Raw genomic sequence first — 20,617 nt, 5'->3', positions numbered from 1 at the left:
GTCTTTGCTTTAGAGCTTGATGCTGAAGTGAGTCTATGTGCAGTCACACAAAAGTGCTTGGAGACCATATTGTACCTTATTGTTGATAGTTGGCAGTGTAAATGAAGTGAAACAGCTGACAAGAGTCAGATCAGTCAGGTTCTGCTTTGAGGAACCTGCAACATGCTGAGAGGATATAGAGATACTGGTAAGGTAAACCCTTTTCCAGCTACAGCTGTGAGTTCTGCATGAAGCCTTGTCATGTGGAGGTCTTGAATCCAAGTATTCCTCTTCAATATGTAATGAATTTTTTTCTTTCAGGATTTTTTTTAATTTATTCAAATTTGTTTTTCCCAAGAATTCTCCTGTCCCCTCAAGTCTTCCTGAACCCATGACAGCTAGTGAGGCAGCTGCTAGAAAAAGCCAAATAAAAGCAAGGTGAGCAGAGGATGTTGACTTTTCTTTCTCCTAATGTTGTTAAGCTACATGTTAGTTTAAAATCTGTTTTCATACACTTGTGGATGGATGAATGAAATTTTGCCTCAGTAGAAGTCATTAGATAAACTGCATTTTTAAGAACATCAAGTCTGTCTGGATTCCACTCCTTTGTTTTTTTTTTCATTATATTGAGAATCCGTGGAGGGAAACTGATATTTTGAAGGTAAATGGGTTTTGTTATTTGTTTTTGAGAAATTGAAATTTTTGTGGAGAAAGATTCACTTTTTTGTCCTTGTTAATAAAAACAAACCCAAAACCGTGGGAATTCCTCTCCATGCTTCTGATTTCTGCTGTGACCTAGTGTGTAGGCACTTAAGGCTGATGCTGGTAAATCCTTTACCCTTTCTTTCCTTGTTAATGGAAGTTATTTGGATTTGAATCTACCAGCATGTGTGACTCGGATACTTTCACATTCAGCTATAATTATCAGCTCCGTTTGCAAAAAAAGAGAAATTAAAACCTAAGAGATTCGTAGAAGTAGGAATAATTTGACCTAACACAAAATGTTTTCCTTTCTCTTATTTCTCATACATATGAACAGTAGTCCTGTTTCTAATTGTAGGGATGTGGACTCAGGCACAGGACTGGAGTTTTTGGAAACTAATTTTTAAGATACTTAGATGCAGTGCTGAAGTAGAATAGCACATGATTAAGACATAACTTAGCTGTTAAGAGATGTACTGTGTCAAATACTTAAGGAGCACATGTTAAGAGATGTACTGTGTCCAATTTGAAGTAGTCATCAAGTATCTTACATGGGAAAAATTGCCCTTTCAGAATAACAGATGCTGTTGGACCAACAGAAACCTCAATTGCACCACGACAAAGACCAAAGGCCAATTCAGGCACTGCCCCTTCCAGTGTGCTGGCGATCCAGAGCTCAGCAACTCCTGTCAAAGTACAAGTTCCTGGGGAATTTGCTAATCGTGGGCAAAAAGGTAACTTGAAGTCTGAGGATGGATGAAAATAAAGAAGGAACTGTGCCTCTATTCTTCTTGCTCTACCAGAGATAACATTTAAAACTCAGTTTTATCAGTCTTATTTTTTTATATACCAAAAACCAGATCGTCATTTCGGAAAGATTCTGAATGCGTGAGCTGTAAATTTGAGGTGCCACAAAAACTAAACAAAAACTAAATTCAGATTGAGAAGTGAAAGTGTTTTTTCCTTGTGTTTAACACTGGTTTTTGAATGAACTTGCCCACTGCAGACAGAAGTTCAGGCTTGTTTTGACTTGTGAATAATTCACAAAAAGTGCAGAGCCCTTCTGTATCAAACTGGGTTTTTTTATAGTAGGAAGAATATTTTCCTGTGCCTCAAGAAGTCATGAGATGGCACCAATAGGTTGGTGGTGTTTGTAGGCTGGAAGCATGTCACTTCTCTCATGACTGACAGATTCATTCCACATGGCGCTGTGGGTGCAGGAGGAATTAGGGGAGACCCATTCGAGTGAAATGGGTTTTTGAAAAATCCCTGTTCTTTTTCTCATTCAGTAAGAGTTACAGCTCTGATAAATATTCACTTACATAGTTGACATTTAGACCTAGAGCACTTTCTAATTGCGTTTCATGCTGTTATGTCTGCTGCAGGAAAGGAGGAGTAGTTTCAGGGATGGTATTGGAAAAGTCTCAAAAGGCCGCTGAGAATGTTTGTGTCCTAGGTATAAATACATTTTACTAGGTGGGGATCCATGTACAGATCCAGCTTGAAAAGCTTTTTCTGTTATGACGAGTAACAGATCATTCATGGGCATTTCAGAATGTAAAACACATTGTGCAAGAGAGAAATTTATCGTAGTACCTGTCTCTTAAAAGGTGCAAAAGCAATTGAGTGGCAGAATTAATCAGGTGTTCTGTTTAAGGGAGTTTGATGGATGAGCTAATAGTTTCCTTAGGGGGAAAAAAAATTAAAAATACCTCAGTGTTGAATGCTTACAAAGCTGCATGCTTTGAGATAAGGGCTTGAGATCCTCCAGTGTGTAACTTAAGTGTTGGTAAAGCAGAAGTCTGGAACTCAGCTTGCTGTCATGAGACCAGGGAAAGCTTCCAGCATCTTGCACATAGAAATGGTTCATTTGCAGGCCTGGAATTACTTGTAAAGAAGTCAGTGTGCTCTCTACTGGGGTGTCCTGGTTGTCAGACTGGGAAGAGAAGTTGAAAGACAATTGACAGAAGTTGACAGTCAGCTTGAGGTGAAAAATGCCAGGGAGAGCTTCTGGCTGAAGCTGGGGGGTCTGGATGTCAGTAGTGTTGTCTGTCACAGGAACCACGCGACCAGGGAATGCACAAGACATCTCACAGTCCCAAGGGACCACCCCACAGCAGCACAGGGTCCTCCAGCAGCTGCAGCAGGGAGACTGGAGACTGCAGCAGCTGCACCACTTGCAGCACCAGCCTGCCATGCAGGATGCTTATATCCAGCAGGTACAGTCAGATCTGTTAGACAAGTGTCTGAGACTCATTGTGCGTGTTTGTAACCCTTGGAATTGTGTGCTCATTCAACGCTTCTGATGTTGCTGCCTGTACTTTTCCAGCTAAAAGAACTCCTGTCCCTTCTTGCTTTTGCTTTGTTCCTTCATTGACCCTGTAATGTTTGTCTTAGAAAGTTGCTTGCCTTGTGCTGTGTTCTTGCAGTTTGACCCTGAATTCTATCTTGCTTTGCATCACTACTGTGTGACTTGAAGGTTTTACCCACATCTAAAGGAGCTCGGGATAAATGTTAGGAGTGATTATGGGTGATGATGTTGTGCTTGCAATAGATGGTTGTACATGCACCAGTGCTGAATATGTAGTCTGATTTTTTTTTTCCTTTCTTTCTGTTTTTTCTTTTGGGTTTTTTTGTTAAGAATTGGCCGGGGAGTGGAGGAAGGAAAAAGCTTCCAAACAGAGTGGTTGAAGTGCAGTGACTGAATTGCAAGCTGGTTCTTGATTATATGACATCTTAATTGAAAAATGCTGTGGAGTCATAGATGTAATAGTCAGAAAAAGCATTAATTAAAATACCTGCTTATTTCTGAGGGGGCATTGTTACTTTTTAAAGCTATTTTTTGTCTTTCCAGTATCACCAAGCAGTGCACCAGCAGATGGTCCAGCAGCAGCTGTTGCTGCAATCTGTGTACCAGCAGCAGCCTGCCCAGTCACAGTATCCTGCCATGGTAAGTCAAAGAGATGGTACAGTGTTAAAATAATGGCCTGTGCTTGTAAATCTCTTGTGCAGATGCAGTAAGAGAAGTGCCTGGCTAGTTGTACTGAGCTGTGGACATGGTAAATAGATTGCATTTTGGCATCTAAAATAATATTTAGTTGGTGGGAATTTAATAAAACTTAGCTCATCTGGAGTTGCACTTGTGTATTAATAATAAAATGGGATCTATACTAAGTTTCATAAGAAGGTCTCCCTGTGCTCCTTTCAAACATACTTGGTCAATGTTTCCAGTACTAGCCACAGTAGCAAATACATGTTACACAACAGAGTGACTGAATTGGTGATGTCCAATTCTTACTTGGAAAACAGGAGAGCTAACTGCCAGAGCCTGTGTTGTAAAGATCAGGAGAAATTGTCCTGAAATCTTGTATTAAGATTTAAGAATAGAGTATGATGAACACACAATTAGCAGTGCTGAGGTGGCATATATTTGGGTTGCAATAATTACAGAAATCAAAGTGGTAATAGGCTGGAAAAGAAAAGCAATCTCCCTGACCTGTTGGAGTGGTTTCTCTGCACCCGTGTGTTCTGGAGGGTGGTGGTGGATGTGTTTGGCTGCAAGAGCAGCGCTGATAGTTAGCAGAAGAGTTTTGGCCAGCCCGTGCATGTTCCAGTGACACAGCCCTGGTCTCCCCAGGTGCAGCAGTACCAGCAGGCTCTCCTGCAGCAGCAGATGCTGGCTCAGCAGCGGGCACAGCAGGTGCAGTCCCCTGAATATATCACTTCTCCACAAGACTTGGCACCAGCCTTAATCTCCTACCCCAGGTCGCTCCCAGTGCATGGTGGAACAGTGGCAGATCCTTCCTACCCTACAAACAGGTGAGAATTGTGGCTCAGCTGAGCCTGGGGGTTACTCATGGTTTATGTTACTAATTGTGGTGAGCACTGCCAAATCCTTTCCTCAGAAGTTACTTGCTTTGGTAGTAAGAGATTACTTAGAGCAGTTGGACAGTGGGTGTTCGGTGGTAAAGGATATTTTGGGAGCAGAGTGAGACAGTTTGTTAACAGATGAGCCTGGTACAATTTCTTAAAGTATTTCTTCCAGTATTTCTTGTTCACAGACTTACTGCAGGAGCTGACTGCTAAGCACTTTGCTTGGGATGGTCAGTAGTCTATGTTAAATGAGGTTATGTGCATCTGAAAGGAGTTTCAAACACCCTGTTAAAGAGCTGTTTTGTAGTTGGCCTTGATGTGCTAGGGCTGCCAGCTCCTGTGCTCAGAGGTGTGACTGGAGTGTGTAACAGAAAGTACACCTCAGAAGAGTTACATTCCCTGAGCAGTGGCCCTCAGACCTGCCTTTGCTTAATAAATGGTAATAAATTATTATTTTGGCATTAATTCTTGTGAATGACAGTGTATGTAATAAAAAAATCCCCTTCCTTTCTGATTTAAAAATAAAAGAACCTACAGATCTGTCCGGTTTCACTGATGATAGAAACCAGGTATCTATTTGTGTCGGTTCCTATGAGGCTCCTTTTAAATTGGCCTTCAGATTTTTTGGGGTGAGCTCTTAATGCATGTTTGGTGCTTGTGTGTAGGACTTGGCATGATGAAGCATGTCGCAGATTTTGACCCTGATAACTAATCCTGTCATGTTTCTCTTCATTTGCTTCCTTGAACTGACTCTACAGGTCAGGTATTCCTGATGCTGAAGCAATTGCCAGTTACCCCAAGCAGAACATCAGTAACCCACCTGATATGTCAGGTTGGAACCCATTTGGAGAGGACAATTTTTCCAAGTTGACAGAGGAGGAGCTGCTGGACAGAGAGTTTGACCTGCTAAGATCAAGTAAGGGACGCTTGAAGGCTTACTTTGCTTCCCAGTAAATGAGGGCTCTGTGGTTGCTCAGCAATTCCAACACCTGCTTGTCCAAGGACCGTGCAGGCTGTGTACAGAACATTCTTTCTAAGCATTTGAGGGCACGGTTGGGCCTGTCTTCCTTTCCTTTTCCTTTTTGAAAACACGTCCAATAGGAGCTCACCGTCTGAAACTGGTAGTTACTGGCTCAATTACTGCAAAAATTGTAGTATCTTAGCTCTTCTACACTGCTTGTGTCACCTTCATTGCCAAGAGGCTCTCAACAGCAGAGGTATGTTGTCAGATGGGAAGAGAATTTTGGCTGCTTGCTTTATTCCTTTCCAGCTTTTTTCTTGCACACCAGAGCAGAAGATTGTGTGGGTCTGATATGTCCTTTGAAAATGCCCGAAAGAAAATTGATCTATTACATTATGTTAATGTTTTGTACTGTCCTTTTTGAGTGGCTACATGTAAGGGCTGGTTTATTGTACTGATACGGCAATAGTTGAATAAACTTTTTCCTCGTGAAGTCAGTTATCTCCATGGTTTTTACTTGGAATTACCTTCTGTTCTTATTTGCTGAACACATGCTTGTTAGTTGCTCTTCCTATAACTGGTTTTGTTGAGATCAGATTTATTAGTGGGACTTGGAAGATGTGACAATGTTAAAAAACAGATTGTATATGCTTGGCTGTCTGTCAGCAAGTTTCTTGCAATTAAAAGTACAGTAAAGTTGAATTTCGAGTAACTGGAAAAAATACCTTTGCCTTCAGTTGAGTGTTTTTCCTACTGGATGTGCACATTACCTCTTAGTCCTTTAGAAAAGTGACTGGGTGGGTTTGTTCATGAAACTCTGGTTGTTAGTTTTCCCTTGTATTCTGTGTGGATCGAATCAGATTCCTGTTTTTGAGTTGGGAATGTAGCCTGCACACATTTTGCAGTCAAATGTCTCTCTGGTAGCTGGGAAAAATGGCTTATGTACTAGCTGAAGTTTAAAATTCCTTCAAAGTCGAAGTTAAGGATTGAATTCAGTAGTAGAATTGAATATCTGTAGGCATGCTCCTTCCAAATGTGGCCAATAGTCTTTTGAAATGGAGCAGGTTAGTTTTTACCAAAGGTCAGCCCGACAGCACCCGCTTTCAGCAGCTGTAACTGCTGGACTGCTGGCACTACTTAGGCAAGTTGGATGAGATTGATTTGGTTAAGCCACAAGTTCTGAACAAATGCAAGGACCAAAGAAGATAACCAAGGTCCATTTTGGGCTCAGCTCTTCAAGGTAATTCAGTGCTCAGGAGAGCTGGGTGTGATAACACACTTGATGTGCTGTATCTGCAAAGTAAACCCAATGGCACAGCTCTGCTCAGTAGTAACCAGCATTAGGGATTTTAGTCACTCACATACAGAAAGTGCAGAAATCACTCCCTTGCCAGCAGCACACTAGATGGCAGCCTTGTCTGTACGGATGGGCTGCCTTACAGCTGCTCTGAGCTCCTGGGGCTTGGTGTCTCTCAGGAGGGGGGAGCACTGGTGGTTTGTGCATGTAGGTGCACGTGTCACAGCCTTCAGAGACCTTTCAACCTGGCTGATAGCGAGGGTGTTGTGCCAAAGATCATATGAGCATACTTGGCAGTGTTAATGCCTTTGCTGCAGTCAAAACAGGAATAATTATACTTCATGTTGTCGAGTGGTACTTTCTCAGTCTTGGCTGGAATAATGAGAGATCAGGAGATTTATTGTGAAATCAAGTCTTGTACCCATAAAATTGTCTTTAACTGAGTAAGACTTAGTGGAATTTCCTTAGATATGCATTAAGGTTGAGGGCTGAGTTCTCTTTAGATGTAGGTTATCTACTATGAGGGAGAAAGGCTTTTGAGCACTAAGTAACTTTTTTGCCATATAGACAAAAGAGAATTGCAGATGCAGATTTGATCAGTGGTTCTACTTTTCTGTTACTAAAGCCAACTGCTGTCATGTACTTTATAACTCACATACAGTGGTGTCTAAGTTTGTGGTGCTCACTAGTGTTCAAAACAGGAATCCCTTCTTTTTATTCTCAGAAGCTTAGTTTGTATTGTTGAGCTGATGCTTTATACACAAAGATGTTTCTAAATCTGCAAATATTTTTAAAGTGTACATGTTTATGACAGTAACACCTAAGTAAATACGCAAAGCCTTTGTCAGAGGATGAAGACATCACCACAATTTGTCAGGCTGGCATTACCATCAGATTTCATGTGTTGAGGGGCTTAAATGTCAGTGTGTGCAGTGATGGGTACTGCTGGGGCCATTAATCACTTCTCTTGTAAAAGGGGATCCAGTTCCTAGAATAGAATACATTGCTTATACTTGGTGAGGGTTTTCCTAGTAGAATGGTGCTGGTTGCAGTAAAAGGTAATGCACAATTGGATGAATTTCTGAACTGAGCACCCTTATGGAGGGTTGTGACACAGAGTGACAGATTGGAGCTCCTGGCTCTTGTTGTTTCTCTGTTGTTGGTGTTGCTGTGATCCTTGGTTAGTGATGGGCCAGAAGCGATATCTGAGGCTGCATTTCTGACAGCATTTTGAAGTAGATTTCTTAAACAGCTCCTGTAACCACTTAAACATCTCTGCAGAACTGGGAGCCAAGAAAGAGAGTCTGCTTCCTCGCTGGGAAAGAACCCCAGCCCAGCTTTCATAGCATTGCACAAAGACTTGGGATCTCCCTGGTGCTCCAGCAGGGATAGGTGTGGGTGCAGAGCCTCCCCGGCGCTCTACCGGTCTCATTGCAGTAGGAAGGAGCTGTCCAAACCAGCTGTGCAGGCAAGAGCTGTGCTTCTTACAAGCCTTTGTCAAACCCCCTGTCAAAGAAGATATTCCTCCCTCACCCTGTACAGTGCATAGCTTTGCATAGGTGTAAGTCCTTCCATTTTTATTTTATTTTACTTTATTTTTTGTTCTGTTTCATTTTGTTTTTTTACAGACAGGCTGGTGGACAGGAGAGCATCTTCAGATAAGAATGTGGAGCCACATGCTGCTCCACAGACAAGTCCTCCTGAAGATCCCTTTGGTTCTGTTCCTTTCATTTCTCAGCAAGGCAAGTTCCATCTGTGACATGATTACCTCGTAGCTGTATGCATACATACCTGTGGTTGTATGTATCTGCTGAAGTATGCACAGCAGTTCAGTGACCAAAGAATGGCAGGGAGCTCTGCTGCCTCCTAACAGCACTTGGGTTGAAGGGATGTGTTGGTGTGTTCTTTACCTCCAATTAAAACTACTTGTGCATCCAGCTCCTGGTGCCTGTGGAGCCTTGGGACAGACTGTGTAGGGTGTGGCTCTGCTGGGCCAGTGCAGTGGGCATCACCTGGGCAGAACCACAAGTGCTTTTGCTGAAGGGAAATTGCTTGCTAAGGCCAAATTTTGCTACTTCCCTGGAGTCTGCTTCTGACTCACACAGTATCTGTAGTTCAGTTGTCCAGCCAAGTGAAGACAGTAAGCTTCTATGCATTTAATGCACAGTTTTGGTACAAGTTGAGTCAAACACAAACATTTTACATTGTCTGTACATAGGGAGGGTGGGCATTCATTATTGCTTCTCAGTTCAGCTTTGACTATGTTTACCTTGAATGAAAGTAAAAATAATGTGTTATGTGGGCATTGTGAGTGGGAAACTGAATCACCCTGCAACTTAAGCAACAGTTTTAACATTTGGTTGATCAGCACTTTAGTATTTATTTTGGTACCTTTGACAAAGTAAAGCCTGTGGAGTAGTTGAATGGTAAAAGGAGTGTCAGTCACTTATGGAGCCACTTGGGTTTTGTTGCGAGTTCTTGTGTGATAAAGGTGCCTTAGTATGACATGTACAGTCTGTTCTTATGGAACTTAAAAAGCTCAGGTAACATGCCTTAAAATAAATCAGCTGGGGTCAACCTACAGTAGTATCTGTGTTTTATTTCGCTTTGCTCCTGCATTCTTGGAGACACTCTGGTAGGGCTGCCAAGTGCTCACAAAGGCTCTGGTGCTCCATGTGCTGAAGGGTGGACAGGGTAACGCTCTTGTCTTCTGCAGAGCCTTCGGTGAAAATCCCTGTGTCCGTGGCTGCTCCTGTCCCTAGACCTGAATTCTTTCTGCTTGCTGTAGGACTGTGTTCTTAGTTTGTGCTTGTGTTTTGCTCTCTCAGGACAAGTTTTCTGTCACCTTGTTCATGTGCAGTAGTTCAGTGCCATGTGAAAGCCATTTAAGTGAAGAAGGGTTTGCTCTGCAGGTGCTATTGGGAAAGGTTTCCCTGGCATCTTCATTCCAGAGATTGTTTTGACTTAGAGGTAAGCCTGAATTCACATGCAAAACAAACAGAAAATAGCTTACACTCCATTTAAGATGGGGACCATCAGGTACTTTGTCTCCTGCCAAGTGTTCATACCCTTGTGTCCAGAGCTTATTGTATTGCTTTCCTCACCTGTGATCTTGGAAGTTCATTTGATTGTTGCTAGTTTTTTTAGATGGTTATAATATAGCTTTAGATTCTAACAAATGTCTTCACTGTGTTTTATCATGTGCTTTATTTTTGTTACTTGGAATCCAAGCTCTAATCTTGACACACTAAAAAAAAAAAAGAGAGTTGCTTCTATTAAGGGGAGGAAAAATCCTCTGAAATTCAGTCCTGACTGAAAAACCAGGCTGTTTGAAACATGTTGAGCTAGTTGTATAGTAGCTGTGGCACTGGGAAAAAAGTGTGCACTTTTCTGTAGCCTTTTTTCCTATGGACTTTTAACTGGCATTTAAACAAGAGCTAGTTGTATAGTAGCTGTGGCACTGGGAAAAAAGTGTGCACTTTTCTGTAGCCTTTTTTCCTATGGACTTTTAACTGGCATTTAAACAAGAGTAAATATTGGCTTGGTTTCAAGAAAGGTATTGTTAATTATGTGTTAACTCTGAATTGCACTTAGTAAACAAATCAGGTACAATAAATGTTTAAATGTTAATATTGATCTTCTAAAAGCTGGTTTGTGTTCCCCACTGAACTGTTCTTGGTAATGTCTTGAAAAGAGGAGTTGCAAGACAGCTAAGAAAAGGAGAAAGCTGTTGACCTGGACATATTTAATTTCTAGCTGAGCACTTTCTGGGGCAAACTTGACAAATATCCCTCTCTGATATTTTGATTTCTGTTTGCACTTAACACTGTTTTGTGACCTGTTCTTTCTGGTTTGTTCCTTGTGATTGTGAAACCTGTAACTGAGAAGTAAACCACCTGTGTCCCTTACTCAGGGCATCCAAGGGCAGGTGATGGCTTGGCAAGTGGAACAGAGGTTTGATACCTTGAGTGCAATTCCGGCATTTGCAAGAGCGACTCTTGGATCTTGTTCAAGCACAAGTTTCATTTCTTTATTGTAAGGTGTCTCGGGCCAAATGGGGAGTGTGCTAGCACTATTTGCCCAAGGCTCTGGCCACTGAGTTCTGACTTGTTGAATTACAATGACATGAAGTGGTGACCTTATGAACATGGGATCTTTAAAGTAAATAAAACTGACTTTCTTGAAGAGTAACAGTTGTTACTGAAGTTATGTTCTACTGTATTGACCAGAGTTCCAACTCAAAGGTTGGGTTTTTTGTTCTTGGTTCTCCTTGCTCTGGCATAGTTCTGATGTATAAAGCACATATGTGGGTTGTGGCTGAGTAGAGTCACCCAGAGGATTCCTCCTGTTTTGGAGGCCTAAGGGGTCTCTACTGAAAGCAGCTCTTCACTCAGTAATAACTGACTTAGGTCACCTCCTGAGAGAGAGCAGCAAGATGATGACTATCATGTGTCATCTTTGGACTCACCAACATCAGCTGCTGGTAATCTGGCTAAGCATGTGTCACGAGGTATGTTAACATGTGTCTGGGAAGGCGAGGCAAGGGAGCAGCAGAGGCTGGAACTGGAAGCTTTCGATCATCGCTGGGAAACTCTGTGGCCTGCCGTGACTTGGGATATTTGCTGTGGAGCTGAGGGTGTATTTCAGGCTGGCACTGATGCAAGGGCTACCAGGAGAAGAAACCTGCAACTGGATGGACTGAAGCTGCTTGTCTGTTAGACCTTCTGTACATATTTTTGTCCGGTGGGAATGGAGAGCCAGCAGCATCACTTGTGTCCCTTGGTGTGCACAGAGGGAAAGGGGTGCGAAATGAGCTAACAGATGTTGGGTTCCTCTCAGTTTGGGGAATAGGGAACCACTGTGGAAGCTCTTGGGGTCTCTCACCTTTGGTGTGTATCCTACTAAAAGCGTTTTCACGAGTAAACTTGCTACACACACTACTTTATGCCTGAATTTTTGTGGAAAATAGTAGTGCCTTAAGACCTGAGATGACTGGAAAAGAAACTTGGCCTGGGAAAGAATTCCAGTGCTTGATCTGATAGAAACAAACCCTACGTTGCAAACTTCTTAATGAAAGAGAGAATTAAATAGCCAGCACTGGGCCACTTGAGCACTTCACATGTGGAAAACAGGTCCTGGTTCTGGAATGCCTGAACTGAATGGTGATGGGGGAAAAAAACATCTCCTGTGGACAGCATTTTGGAACGGAAGTTTTCTATTCAAGTGTGTATTAACCAGCTTATGTTGTAATGCCCTTTGTTATTATCAAGTGTTTCAGAAGCTCGGGAGAAAGACGCTTTGTGGTGCTCTCAAATGTAAGAAGGAAATTTCATGAATATAGTACAATTGGCTGGCGAGCTGTGCTCAGTGCTTTTGGTCATCTTGCATTTATTCACACTAATGGTTTGTGGGATGAAGCTGGGCTAGGATGGCCTTTTGCTTCCCTCAGCTTAATACTGCAATTTCCAGAAGGAATACAAGAATTGAGGTAACACTCAAAGTTACATGAATGGGCTGTGTGAGAAGTGGAGATGTTGGGCAGTGTTGCCTGAAGCTGTTACAGGCATTTGACTCCTGTGGAACAATCTCCATGCGCTGTCGCCTAGGATCTCGGGCTGGGTTCTGGTTCAGGTTGTCTCATTAACAGTTCTGCTGAATGTTGTACAGCTCATGTGTGCTGTAGATATGATCAAGTCACTTTGTTTTTGTAGCCTCTGTGGTAAGCCCTTCTGAGCCACTGCAGGCCTGTTCTCTGTGCAGGGACTGAATAAAAGTGAGTCCAGTTCTGTAGCAGCTTCCTTCTGACTTCCAAACTTCCCACACTCGGTAGTCTGGTGGTGTCTTCAAATGGTGGCTGCAGGTGTCTACCTTGGGCTAAGAGGGGCTTTGTGGTGTGGCGTGTGTTGCCCCAGCTGTGTGGATCTTGCAGAAAACCAGCCAGCTGTGTGCCAGACGCAGTGCCATGGGAGTCATCCGGAGCCTTGGACACATCCCTGGGAATCCCCTGCTGCAGTAGGTGCTGCTGGATGTGCATGGCGTCACAGCGGAGACGTGTGATGTCCTGGTGGGAGCAGACATGGGGGATGATTATTCATTCGGTTGGTTTTTGTGACTGCTTCCAACAGGGTTTCAAACCACTGCAAGTTGTGTACCACAGCTGTGGAGCCTTGGGACCACTGTGCAGTCTGGGCCTTTCAGTGAGACACAGCTTGCTAGAACTTAAGAAGAAATTACTAATACCAGACCAGAAGAAACAAAAAAGACTTGAGCCACTTTTAGAACTTGAAAAATTGGCTCCTGCCAACAGTTGGTATTGATTGTTTAAAGGTGCCCAGACCTGTGTGCAGCGATCTGGGTGTTGTAGAGTGTTTCAGGTTTAGTTAACTTGCCAGAGTAAGTTCTTGTCAATATCTGTCCTCACTGAAAGCTTTGCTGATGTTATGCTGTACCTTCTTGTCTGTGGCTTCAGTTATTTGTAGTGCTTGCTTGAATGCAGGTTCAGGATATTTCCCTGTATCAAGATCTTCAACTTCACCTATTCTAGATACCCCTTGCTAAGTGACCTGAAATTGTTCACCCATCACAGGTATAAATGGTATGTCTGGGCTCTGCCAAGGGTCTGCATTTTCTGTCCAAAATGATTTACTGTGGGTTTTTTTTTTAAGTTTTTTTCAAATCTTGCAGCAGTCATGGGCATGTTGCACTTTTTAATATTGCTCTTTAATCTCTTGAGAATTATATTATATTGCTCTTTAATCTCTTAAAAGAATGTCAGCAGTAGTGCCAGGTACAAGTGTGGTATTCTTCCATTTTTGTTGCTCTTGAAAATAGAGGTGATAAGATGTGTAAATCCATTACAGTGTTGAGCAGCTGCTGCCCTGGCTGTTGTCAGAGAACTGGTGCAGATTTAGTTGCAGCCCGCCACTAATCCTTGGGCTGACATGTGGCAAATTGTTATGAAATGATGGTGGCAGTATGTTCCCAATTCCAAGGGAGCTTAAAGCTCTTATGCCCCACTCTTGCGCTACCCCCGCCATACCCTAAAATGAAGAACCAGCAGAAGGCATGTAATTACTGTGGTTGTTAGAGGGAATTCATCCTCTTATAATCCTGTGTCTCGAAAAAGAACATCGGAACAGAAAATTTCCTTGAAGATTGGGATCTTCTTATATGATTAAAGATGTTCCACCTGGAACATCCGCATTTGAGCCAAGAACAATTGTTCCCTACAAGCTGCAAACCTGATTAGAAGTGTGGTAATCTGAGCAGCACATTGCAAACAGATGTTGCCACCAGTGTGCAGCCATGCTGTGTAAATGTGTATCTGAATGTCTCTGCAGCGCTGTAGCCTGACAAGATTGCATGAAATCAACATGACACAACACTTCAGTCTGGAAATCTGTTTGGCCAGAGCATTCAATTGTCATTAAGCAGGGGCTTTTCCCTTTTGGGGGATTGTTTGTGTGTAGTGCTCTATTTCATTTGCTAACTTTATTAGCAGTGAAACGGGGGCAACTGCAGTGTAGAAGACCAAACTATTCCTATCTTAGTTTAAAATACCATCATTCTAGGGAGGATATTTGTGTTTCTTTGGATTGGTTTTGATTCTTGTCTGATGCAGTTTTATCCCTGTTCATGGGGTTAACATGAAGCCACTGCAGCTGCAAAGGTGGGCGCAGAGATGGTTTGTTCCCTCAGGGTTGACCAGGTAGGGCTAAAAGTGTGCAAGATGAGTATCTTAGAGTAGTTTTTGCTTGGAGCAGGTGGCTCTGGTTGTTTCTATCCTCAACACACACAGAAGGATAAAGGAAGATACTTGTTCTCTCCTGACACACTCCAGTGTGGGAGCAGTGATGTCGCTGTTCTGGAAATCCTCCTTGGAGTACAAGCGTTTTCTTCAAACCCACATATCGGGAGCAGTTGCTGTTCACAGCATCATCTGCTCCGTGCCACCTGCTTTCCAGGTGACATGGTCCATGTAGGGTCAAACGTGCTGGCTCTGCAACTCTGATAATAGTGAGCTCCTAGCGGAGGTTTGGAGTTTCTAGTCACTGTTGGATAATTCCCAGTCTGTACATAATACCTGGACACTGGTTTTGTGCTGCAATAAGCAAGTCACATTGCTAACACTGGCAAGGAGACTGGAGAAGGAGCAATCTCAGCTGAAGAGCTAGAAATTTGGAAACCTCCTTCAGAAACTACTGCTGAGCTGAGATGCAGTTATTGACTGTGCTGTGGTGCTGTTAGAATGGGAAAAAGTCTTTTTGCTGTGTCTTTAAGTGGCCTCAAAATTAAGATATTTTGGACCGTGTTTTCTCATGTGCAGGGACAGATGTTGACAAATCTACACCTTAAGCGTCCCTTTCCTGCGGACTGCCTCATTCCTGCCAGCAAAAAGGCTGGTTGGTGTGTGCTATGTCAAGTGTGCCACGGCATTGCCCTCAGTGGAGCAAGAGGCCACAGAACTGACCAGAATAGACTGCTGTGGGCAAAGTAAAAATCAACACGTGCATCAAACTTCGTCCTTGTTGGCTATTCAGTCACTTCCCCTGCGTGTGCCTCTGTCAGCCAGGAAGGTGCTCAGCATTTCCTTGAAGAGTGGTTTAGAGCTCCAAGTACAGGGGGAAAATACCTGGCTTGTGTGTTGCTGTGGATGCATGTCTCCAGCAAGAGGGATTGCTCGGTCAGTTGTTCCTGGTTTCATCTGAGTCCTCTGGAGGTTGTACTTGTTAGACTGAAGAGAGGAAACCTTAGGATGGAAAGGCTGAGTTGTCTTGATGCCTGATTCCCAAGATGATTTGCTGTGTGTTGCCAGCAAGAATCACAGTTGTAACAGGTGGGTCTGTTGGGATGCTGGAGCAGCCGGGTGCCCATGCATGGAGTGTGCTGTGGGAAACGTCCTCTTTGCTGTGCTGTCTGTCTGGAGAGCTCTGGGGCTGAGAGCTGCACCTCGTGTTCCTCTGACAGCCCTTTAGGCAGCTCAGCTGCTTGTGGGAGAGGTTGTGTTCTGTCTTGTCAGTGCCTGTTACAGTTTGTTTTCTCGGGACTCTGACTGTTGCAGCACTTAACAAATAATACTTAAACATTCTGGAAAGTCAGATATATTAGGTAACACTGTGATTCAGTTCTTCCTTGAAAAAAAAAATTGCCTTATTAGTTGTTTGCTGCATATTGAGATGAAGTGCAAAGATCTAGCCATTCCATGGGACTGTAAACTCTTGTGGAATGGACACAGAGAAAAAGTTTGGGCCTTTTGTTGTGGAAGTGGTGTTAACATCTAGCCTGGAAGTAGTCCTTTTTTATTTTAAATCTATTTGCATTTATGCTAACGTTAATGTTCCAGTAAATATTGGAAACAGCAGGATTTGGAGGCTAGGGGGGTTTTATAGTGCAATGTGAAAGCTGTACCTTTGGGAAATCTAAAGTAAGCAGCAGAATAATCCAGATTCTAATTTAGTGGGTAAAGCAAATATGTAGCATTTAAAATTACAGTAGATAAGAAGCAATCTGACACCAGAAGGCAAGAAGAAACAGCTCAAAGCCCTAATCACCTGATGGTTTTAGTCATTGTGGTCATCTTGTTTTTAAATCCTTACATGAATTGTATTGCTGAATTTTGATTATTTTAAGTGCAGCTGCAAAGGAGTGAGGAAGCTGGTGGATGAAGAAATCGTTCTTAATTCCCTTTAAAAATGGAAGAAATGGCTCTTGTAAAATTGGAGCATAGAGAGAAAAGAATCTGACTTGTCCGAGAAGTTGCATGTTAGTTTCTTTGTGAAAGAAGGAATTAGCTGAGAAAATGTTTGATGTATTGCAAGAACAAGAATTATGAGATGGATTCTGGCTGAAGGTGATTTTTGGAGAAGTAGCTGAAGATGATTTTTGAAGATGCCTGTAGCCATCCCAAACTTTTTCTATCCTTTGAACACATGGAAGGGGTTAAATGTCAGTGTTTGTGTAATAAAGCCCTAAGTGGAAGACATCAGTTTTGCTTGGGTGAGGTCAGGGATGCAGTGCTTTGGGTAGAGTTCTCTAATAACTGCTTTCACAGGAGTAGGCCTGGCCCCAGTTGCTGTCAGATGCTGTAGATGTGAGAGGCTTGTCCCCAGTGCCAGGGTGCCTGGCAGCCTCTCTGGGTAGAGTGGCACACAGGTTGTGGGCCATGGCTCTGGGCCTGCCAGGAGGTGAATTCTCGCTGCTGTTGCTGGCATTACATCTAACATTACGCACCCTGTCTGTGGCCAAGAGGACATTTCAAGGGCAAGTGTGCTTTACCTAGTAAAGACTTGGGTGTTTTTATTTTCTGCCTTCTCTTTCCTTTCCAGTAGAAATCAGAGGCAGTTACACTCCTGAAGACATCTTCCCACATCATGGGGCTCTGACACAGGGAGAAACTGGGTGTGCTTAGTGACGAGAGCGGTGCTAGTGCCACTGTGCAGCCTCCCCTGCTCTGCCTACTTTTGCAATCTCTTTTTTGTACTGCTGCAAAATTTTTACTGCTTCCAGTGTTCCCAAGGCAACCACACCACAAAAGACTCGTCAGTGAATTGTTCTTTCAGTTCTAGTTGTCAGTGAATAGTAGGGAGGAAGCTGGCATAGGGGAAACAAGTAGATAAATTTCCTTGCCATAGAGAAGCTGAGCTGACAGGTTGCATTTAGACACAAAGCATGTGTAATGACTGGGTTTGAAAAGCTGTCTCTAGAGATCAGCTGTGTCCATTAGCTGCTTCTGTATGCCCCCCCATACTGGTACTGAATTCCCAGGCACCTTGTGCTTTAGAAGTAAAGCTGGCAGCTCTGTCTGTTGATTTTATGTGTGTTGTTTGAAACGTCAAATCTGAATTTTAGTTCATTTCCCTCCCTAAGTACAGGATATATGTTTCCATCAGCTCCTGGGATGCGTGGCTGTGGGGAGTGTGAAGCAAGTTTTGCCTTTGTATGTGTTAAGTTTTCATTTGCTTTTTTCTTTGGACCTGCAGGTTCCCCTGGAAAACAAGCGGATAACTCAGCCAGCAATCAAGGAAATAACTTAGGGACCCCAACAAAGGCTGGAAAACTGAGCCATGCATTTAGAGATCCCCGGGCAGGGAGGAAAAGTGCAGAAGGACACGTGACAAAAGGTGGTGAGGAGTCAGAGAGTGATTTTGAATCTGATCCTCCTTCTCCCAAGAGCAGTGAGGAAGAAGAAGAACAGGAGGATGAAGAAGTCTTGCATGGAGAAAATGGGGACTTCAATGATGACAATGATACAGAACCAGAGAATTTAGGCCACCGACCTCTCCTCATGGATTCTGAGGAAGAGGTGGAAGAAGAGGAGGAAGAAAAGCAGAGCTCTGATTCTGATTATGACCGAACCAAGCAAAAATGTGTGGAAGGGCTCTTGAGCACTCGGTTCAGAGACAGTGTGGGCAGCAGTGAAATCACAGAGCCCAGTTCAGTGCCTATGTCCCTGCCTGAGGTACCAAGCACTCTGATCAACTCTGGCCAGGAATTTGATGTGTTTGGAGCTGTGCCCTTTTTCACTCTGCAGTCTCAGGCAAGAGAGAAAGTGGACAAAGATGTTTCTTCTCAGGTGGCTTTTCCCAGCCTAAGCCAAGAGCAGGATGACTTTGATGTTTTCATAAAAGCTCCTTTCAGCAAAAAGGTGCCGCAGCGAGATGTGCAGGGGGCAGGGATGGAGCCTCTGCTTTCCCCCACCTCTCCACGGGGCGTGGATATCTTTGGTTGCACCCCATTTCAGCCATCCCTTGTCCCCAAGTCTGCTGGGACTAGACAGGACCTGTTTGGGCTGGTTCCGTTTGAGGAGATCACAGGCAGCCAGCAGCAGCAGCAGAAGGTGAAGCAGCAGCGGAACCTGCAGAAGCTGTCTTCCCGCCAGAGGCGCATGAAGCAGGAGGTGTCCAAGAGCAACGGGAAGCGGCATCATGGCACCCCCACCAGCACAAAGAAGGGGCTGAAACCCAACTACCGCACCCCGGAGCGCGCCCGCCGGCACAGGAAGGCCGGCCGCAGGGACTCCCAGAGCAGCAACGAGTTCCTGACCATCTCGGACTCCAAGGAGAACATCAGTGTGGCGTTGACTGACAGCAAGGATCGAGCCAACCCTTTGCAGACAGATGAGACGCTGCTGGATCCTTTCGGAGCCAAACCCTTCCACCCGCCAGAGCTGATGCGCCATGCTCAGCACCAGGGCTTTGGGGATAGCCACGGGGACCACGGCACAGTTGTAGTGGCTGGCAGGCCGAGGCAGAGCTCCTTGCACGGAGCCGTTCACAGTGGGGACGGGCTGAAAACAGATGACTTTGGTGCAGTGCCCTTCACAGAGCTGGTGGTGCAAAGCACACAGAGCCAACCACAGCAGGCACTGGAGTTAGATCCCTTTGGAGCAGCTCCATTCCCTTCTAAACAGTAGAAGCTTCCAATGGGTTTGCCCATCTCCACCTCTCCAAGTCCCTTAATAAAGGTTTAGTGGAGTAATTTATGTGGTTGAAATGCCAGGAGCCTGTGTTGTACAGCTTGTTCAGGCTGAGGAGGCAATGGCCTGCATGCATGATGGAATTGCAAATAACAGCTAGTTCTGATTTGGGTCTTTTTGAGAAAAAGAAAAAAAAAAAAATCAGAAGTGTTGTTTCCTTATGGCAGATGGCTCCCAGAATGAAGTGAGGAATTGGATGTGAATCCCTGTCACTAACTTGGGGCCCTGGGACATATTGTCATTGTGCACTTTGGTCTTGCCTTTCCATCCCTCTGCCATGTGCCCCAGTGGAGCAGAAGAGGCAGGGAGCGCATGGAAAATGCTTCCCATATGTATAGGAGGCTAATGAACTGCGGTGCTTCTTCGTGTCTCAGCAGACCTAAGAACCAAGACGTACTGATATCCAGATTATGTGCTGGAAATAGCCAAGTCTTTGCTTCCTAGGTGAAAACTACCTTTATTAATCATAAAAATAAAGCAGCCACATCCTCAAGGGGCTGTGGCCCAGAATTCCAGAGCACAGCTATGGCTTGGCACCTTGCAGACATCTATGCAGCTGCAGAGATGAAAGGCAGATTATTTTTTTGTGTGCCTAAATGGTCAATTTTGAATAATTTTTTAAATAGTAAGTGCCATTAATGTAAAGTAGCAAACTGGAAATGTAGAGTCAAAACTAAAGAAGCAGGTGATTTACTGATCTGTGAGAAGCCTGAATGTGTGGGGGAGTGAGCCAGCAGGGACATGGCCGGGACTACAGCACTTTGGGAGACTCCTCAGCACACTGGAAGAGGAGCTATCCTTGGGCACATGGAGTGTTTCAGATGATTTGCGGAGTTGACTGTGAGGTACAACCATTGGATTGGTTTGATTACAACTTGGGATTTGTGTCTGTTTTCATCTTGGGTTTTGATTGAAAAGAAAATGTGTCTTCTCTCAGACCTGTTGGTTTTTTACCACAACAGTTTTATGAAATGACTGTAACCTGATGTTCTTTTAAGGTTTGCTAAATGCACTGAGCTTTGGGGACGCTTCCTGACCCACCTGTGTTCCAGCAGGAGCTGGTGCCTGCCAGACTGCTGAACTTCATTTCACCCCACAGAGCCTTTTGGGAAGGACCCCTGCCCTGCTTGCCCAGGACCTCCAGGAGGTGCCTCGGGTGATGGCAGGAGGTGTGAACACTGCTGAGCACAGGGTTTGCTTCCTGTGGTGCAGAAGCAGGTGGTGTGTGTAGGCAGGATGGACACCGTGTACAGAGACAGTGCCCCTTGGGACAGCCCAGCCTGGGTTCCATGGCCGTCCTCACAAGGACACGGAAGGAGGTGGCTTCTTG

General features: G+C 44.1%; 1 protein-coding gene across 2 annotated transcripts in view; it reads left to right on the top strand.

Moving 5' to 3' along the window:
• The window catches only part of BMP2K (BMP2 inducible kinase), a 46,944-nt gene extending 26,940 nt beyond the window's left edge, over positions 1-20,004 (top strand). The window contains exons 9-16 of one of the 2 annotated variants that reach the window (XM_068188137.1): positions 338-417; positions 1,255-1,415; positions 2,740-2,900; positions 3,536-3,631; positions 4,319-4,500; positions 5,313-5,470; positions 8,441-8,554; positions 17,792-20,004. In XM_068188137.1, the coding sequence (XP_068044238.1) occupies positions 338-417; positions 1,255-1,415; positions 2,740-2,900; positions 3,536-3,631; positions 4,319-4,500; positions 5,313-5,470; positions 8,441-8,554; positions 17,792-19,224 (2,385 nt within the window). In that variant the 3' untranslated portion in view covers positions 19,225-20,004. The remainder of the gene's footprint in view (positions 1-337; positions 418-1,254; positions 1,416-2,739; positions 2,901-3,535; positions 3,632-4,318; positions 4,501-5,312; positions 5,471-8,440; positions 8,555-17,791) is intronic. The other variant, XM_068188138.1, reaches the window with a different exon arrangement.
• The last annotated feature ends 613 nt before the right edge of the window (positions 20,005-20,617 follow it).

Source organism: Anomalospiza imberbis, chromosome 4 (assembly GCF_031753505.1).
Source record: "Anomalospiza imberbis isolate Cuckoo-Finch-1a 21T00152 chromosome 4, ASM3175350v1, whole genome shotgun sequence".
In the NCBI taxonomy this organism is placed as follows: domain Eukaryota; kingdom Metazoa; phylum Chordata; class Aves; order Passeriformes; family Viduidae; genus Anomalospiza; species Anomalospiza imberbis.
Note: the sequence above shows the minus strand (reverse complement) of the source record. Positions and strands in the feature narration are given on the sequence as shown.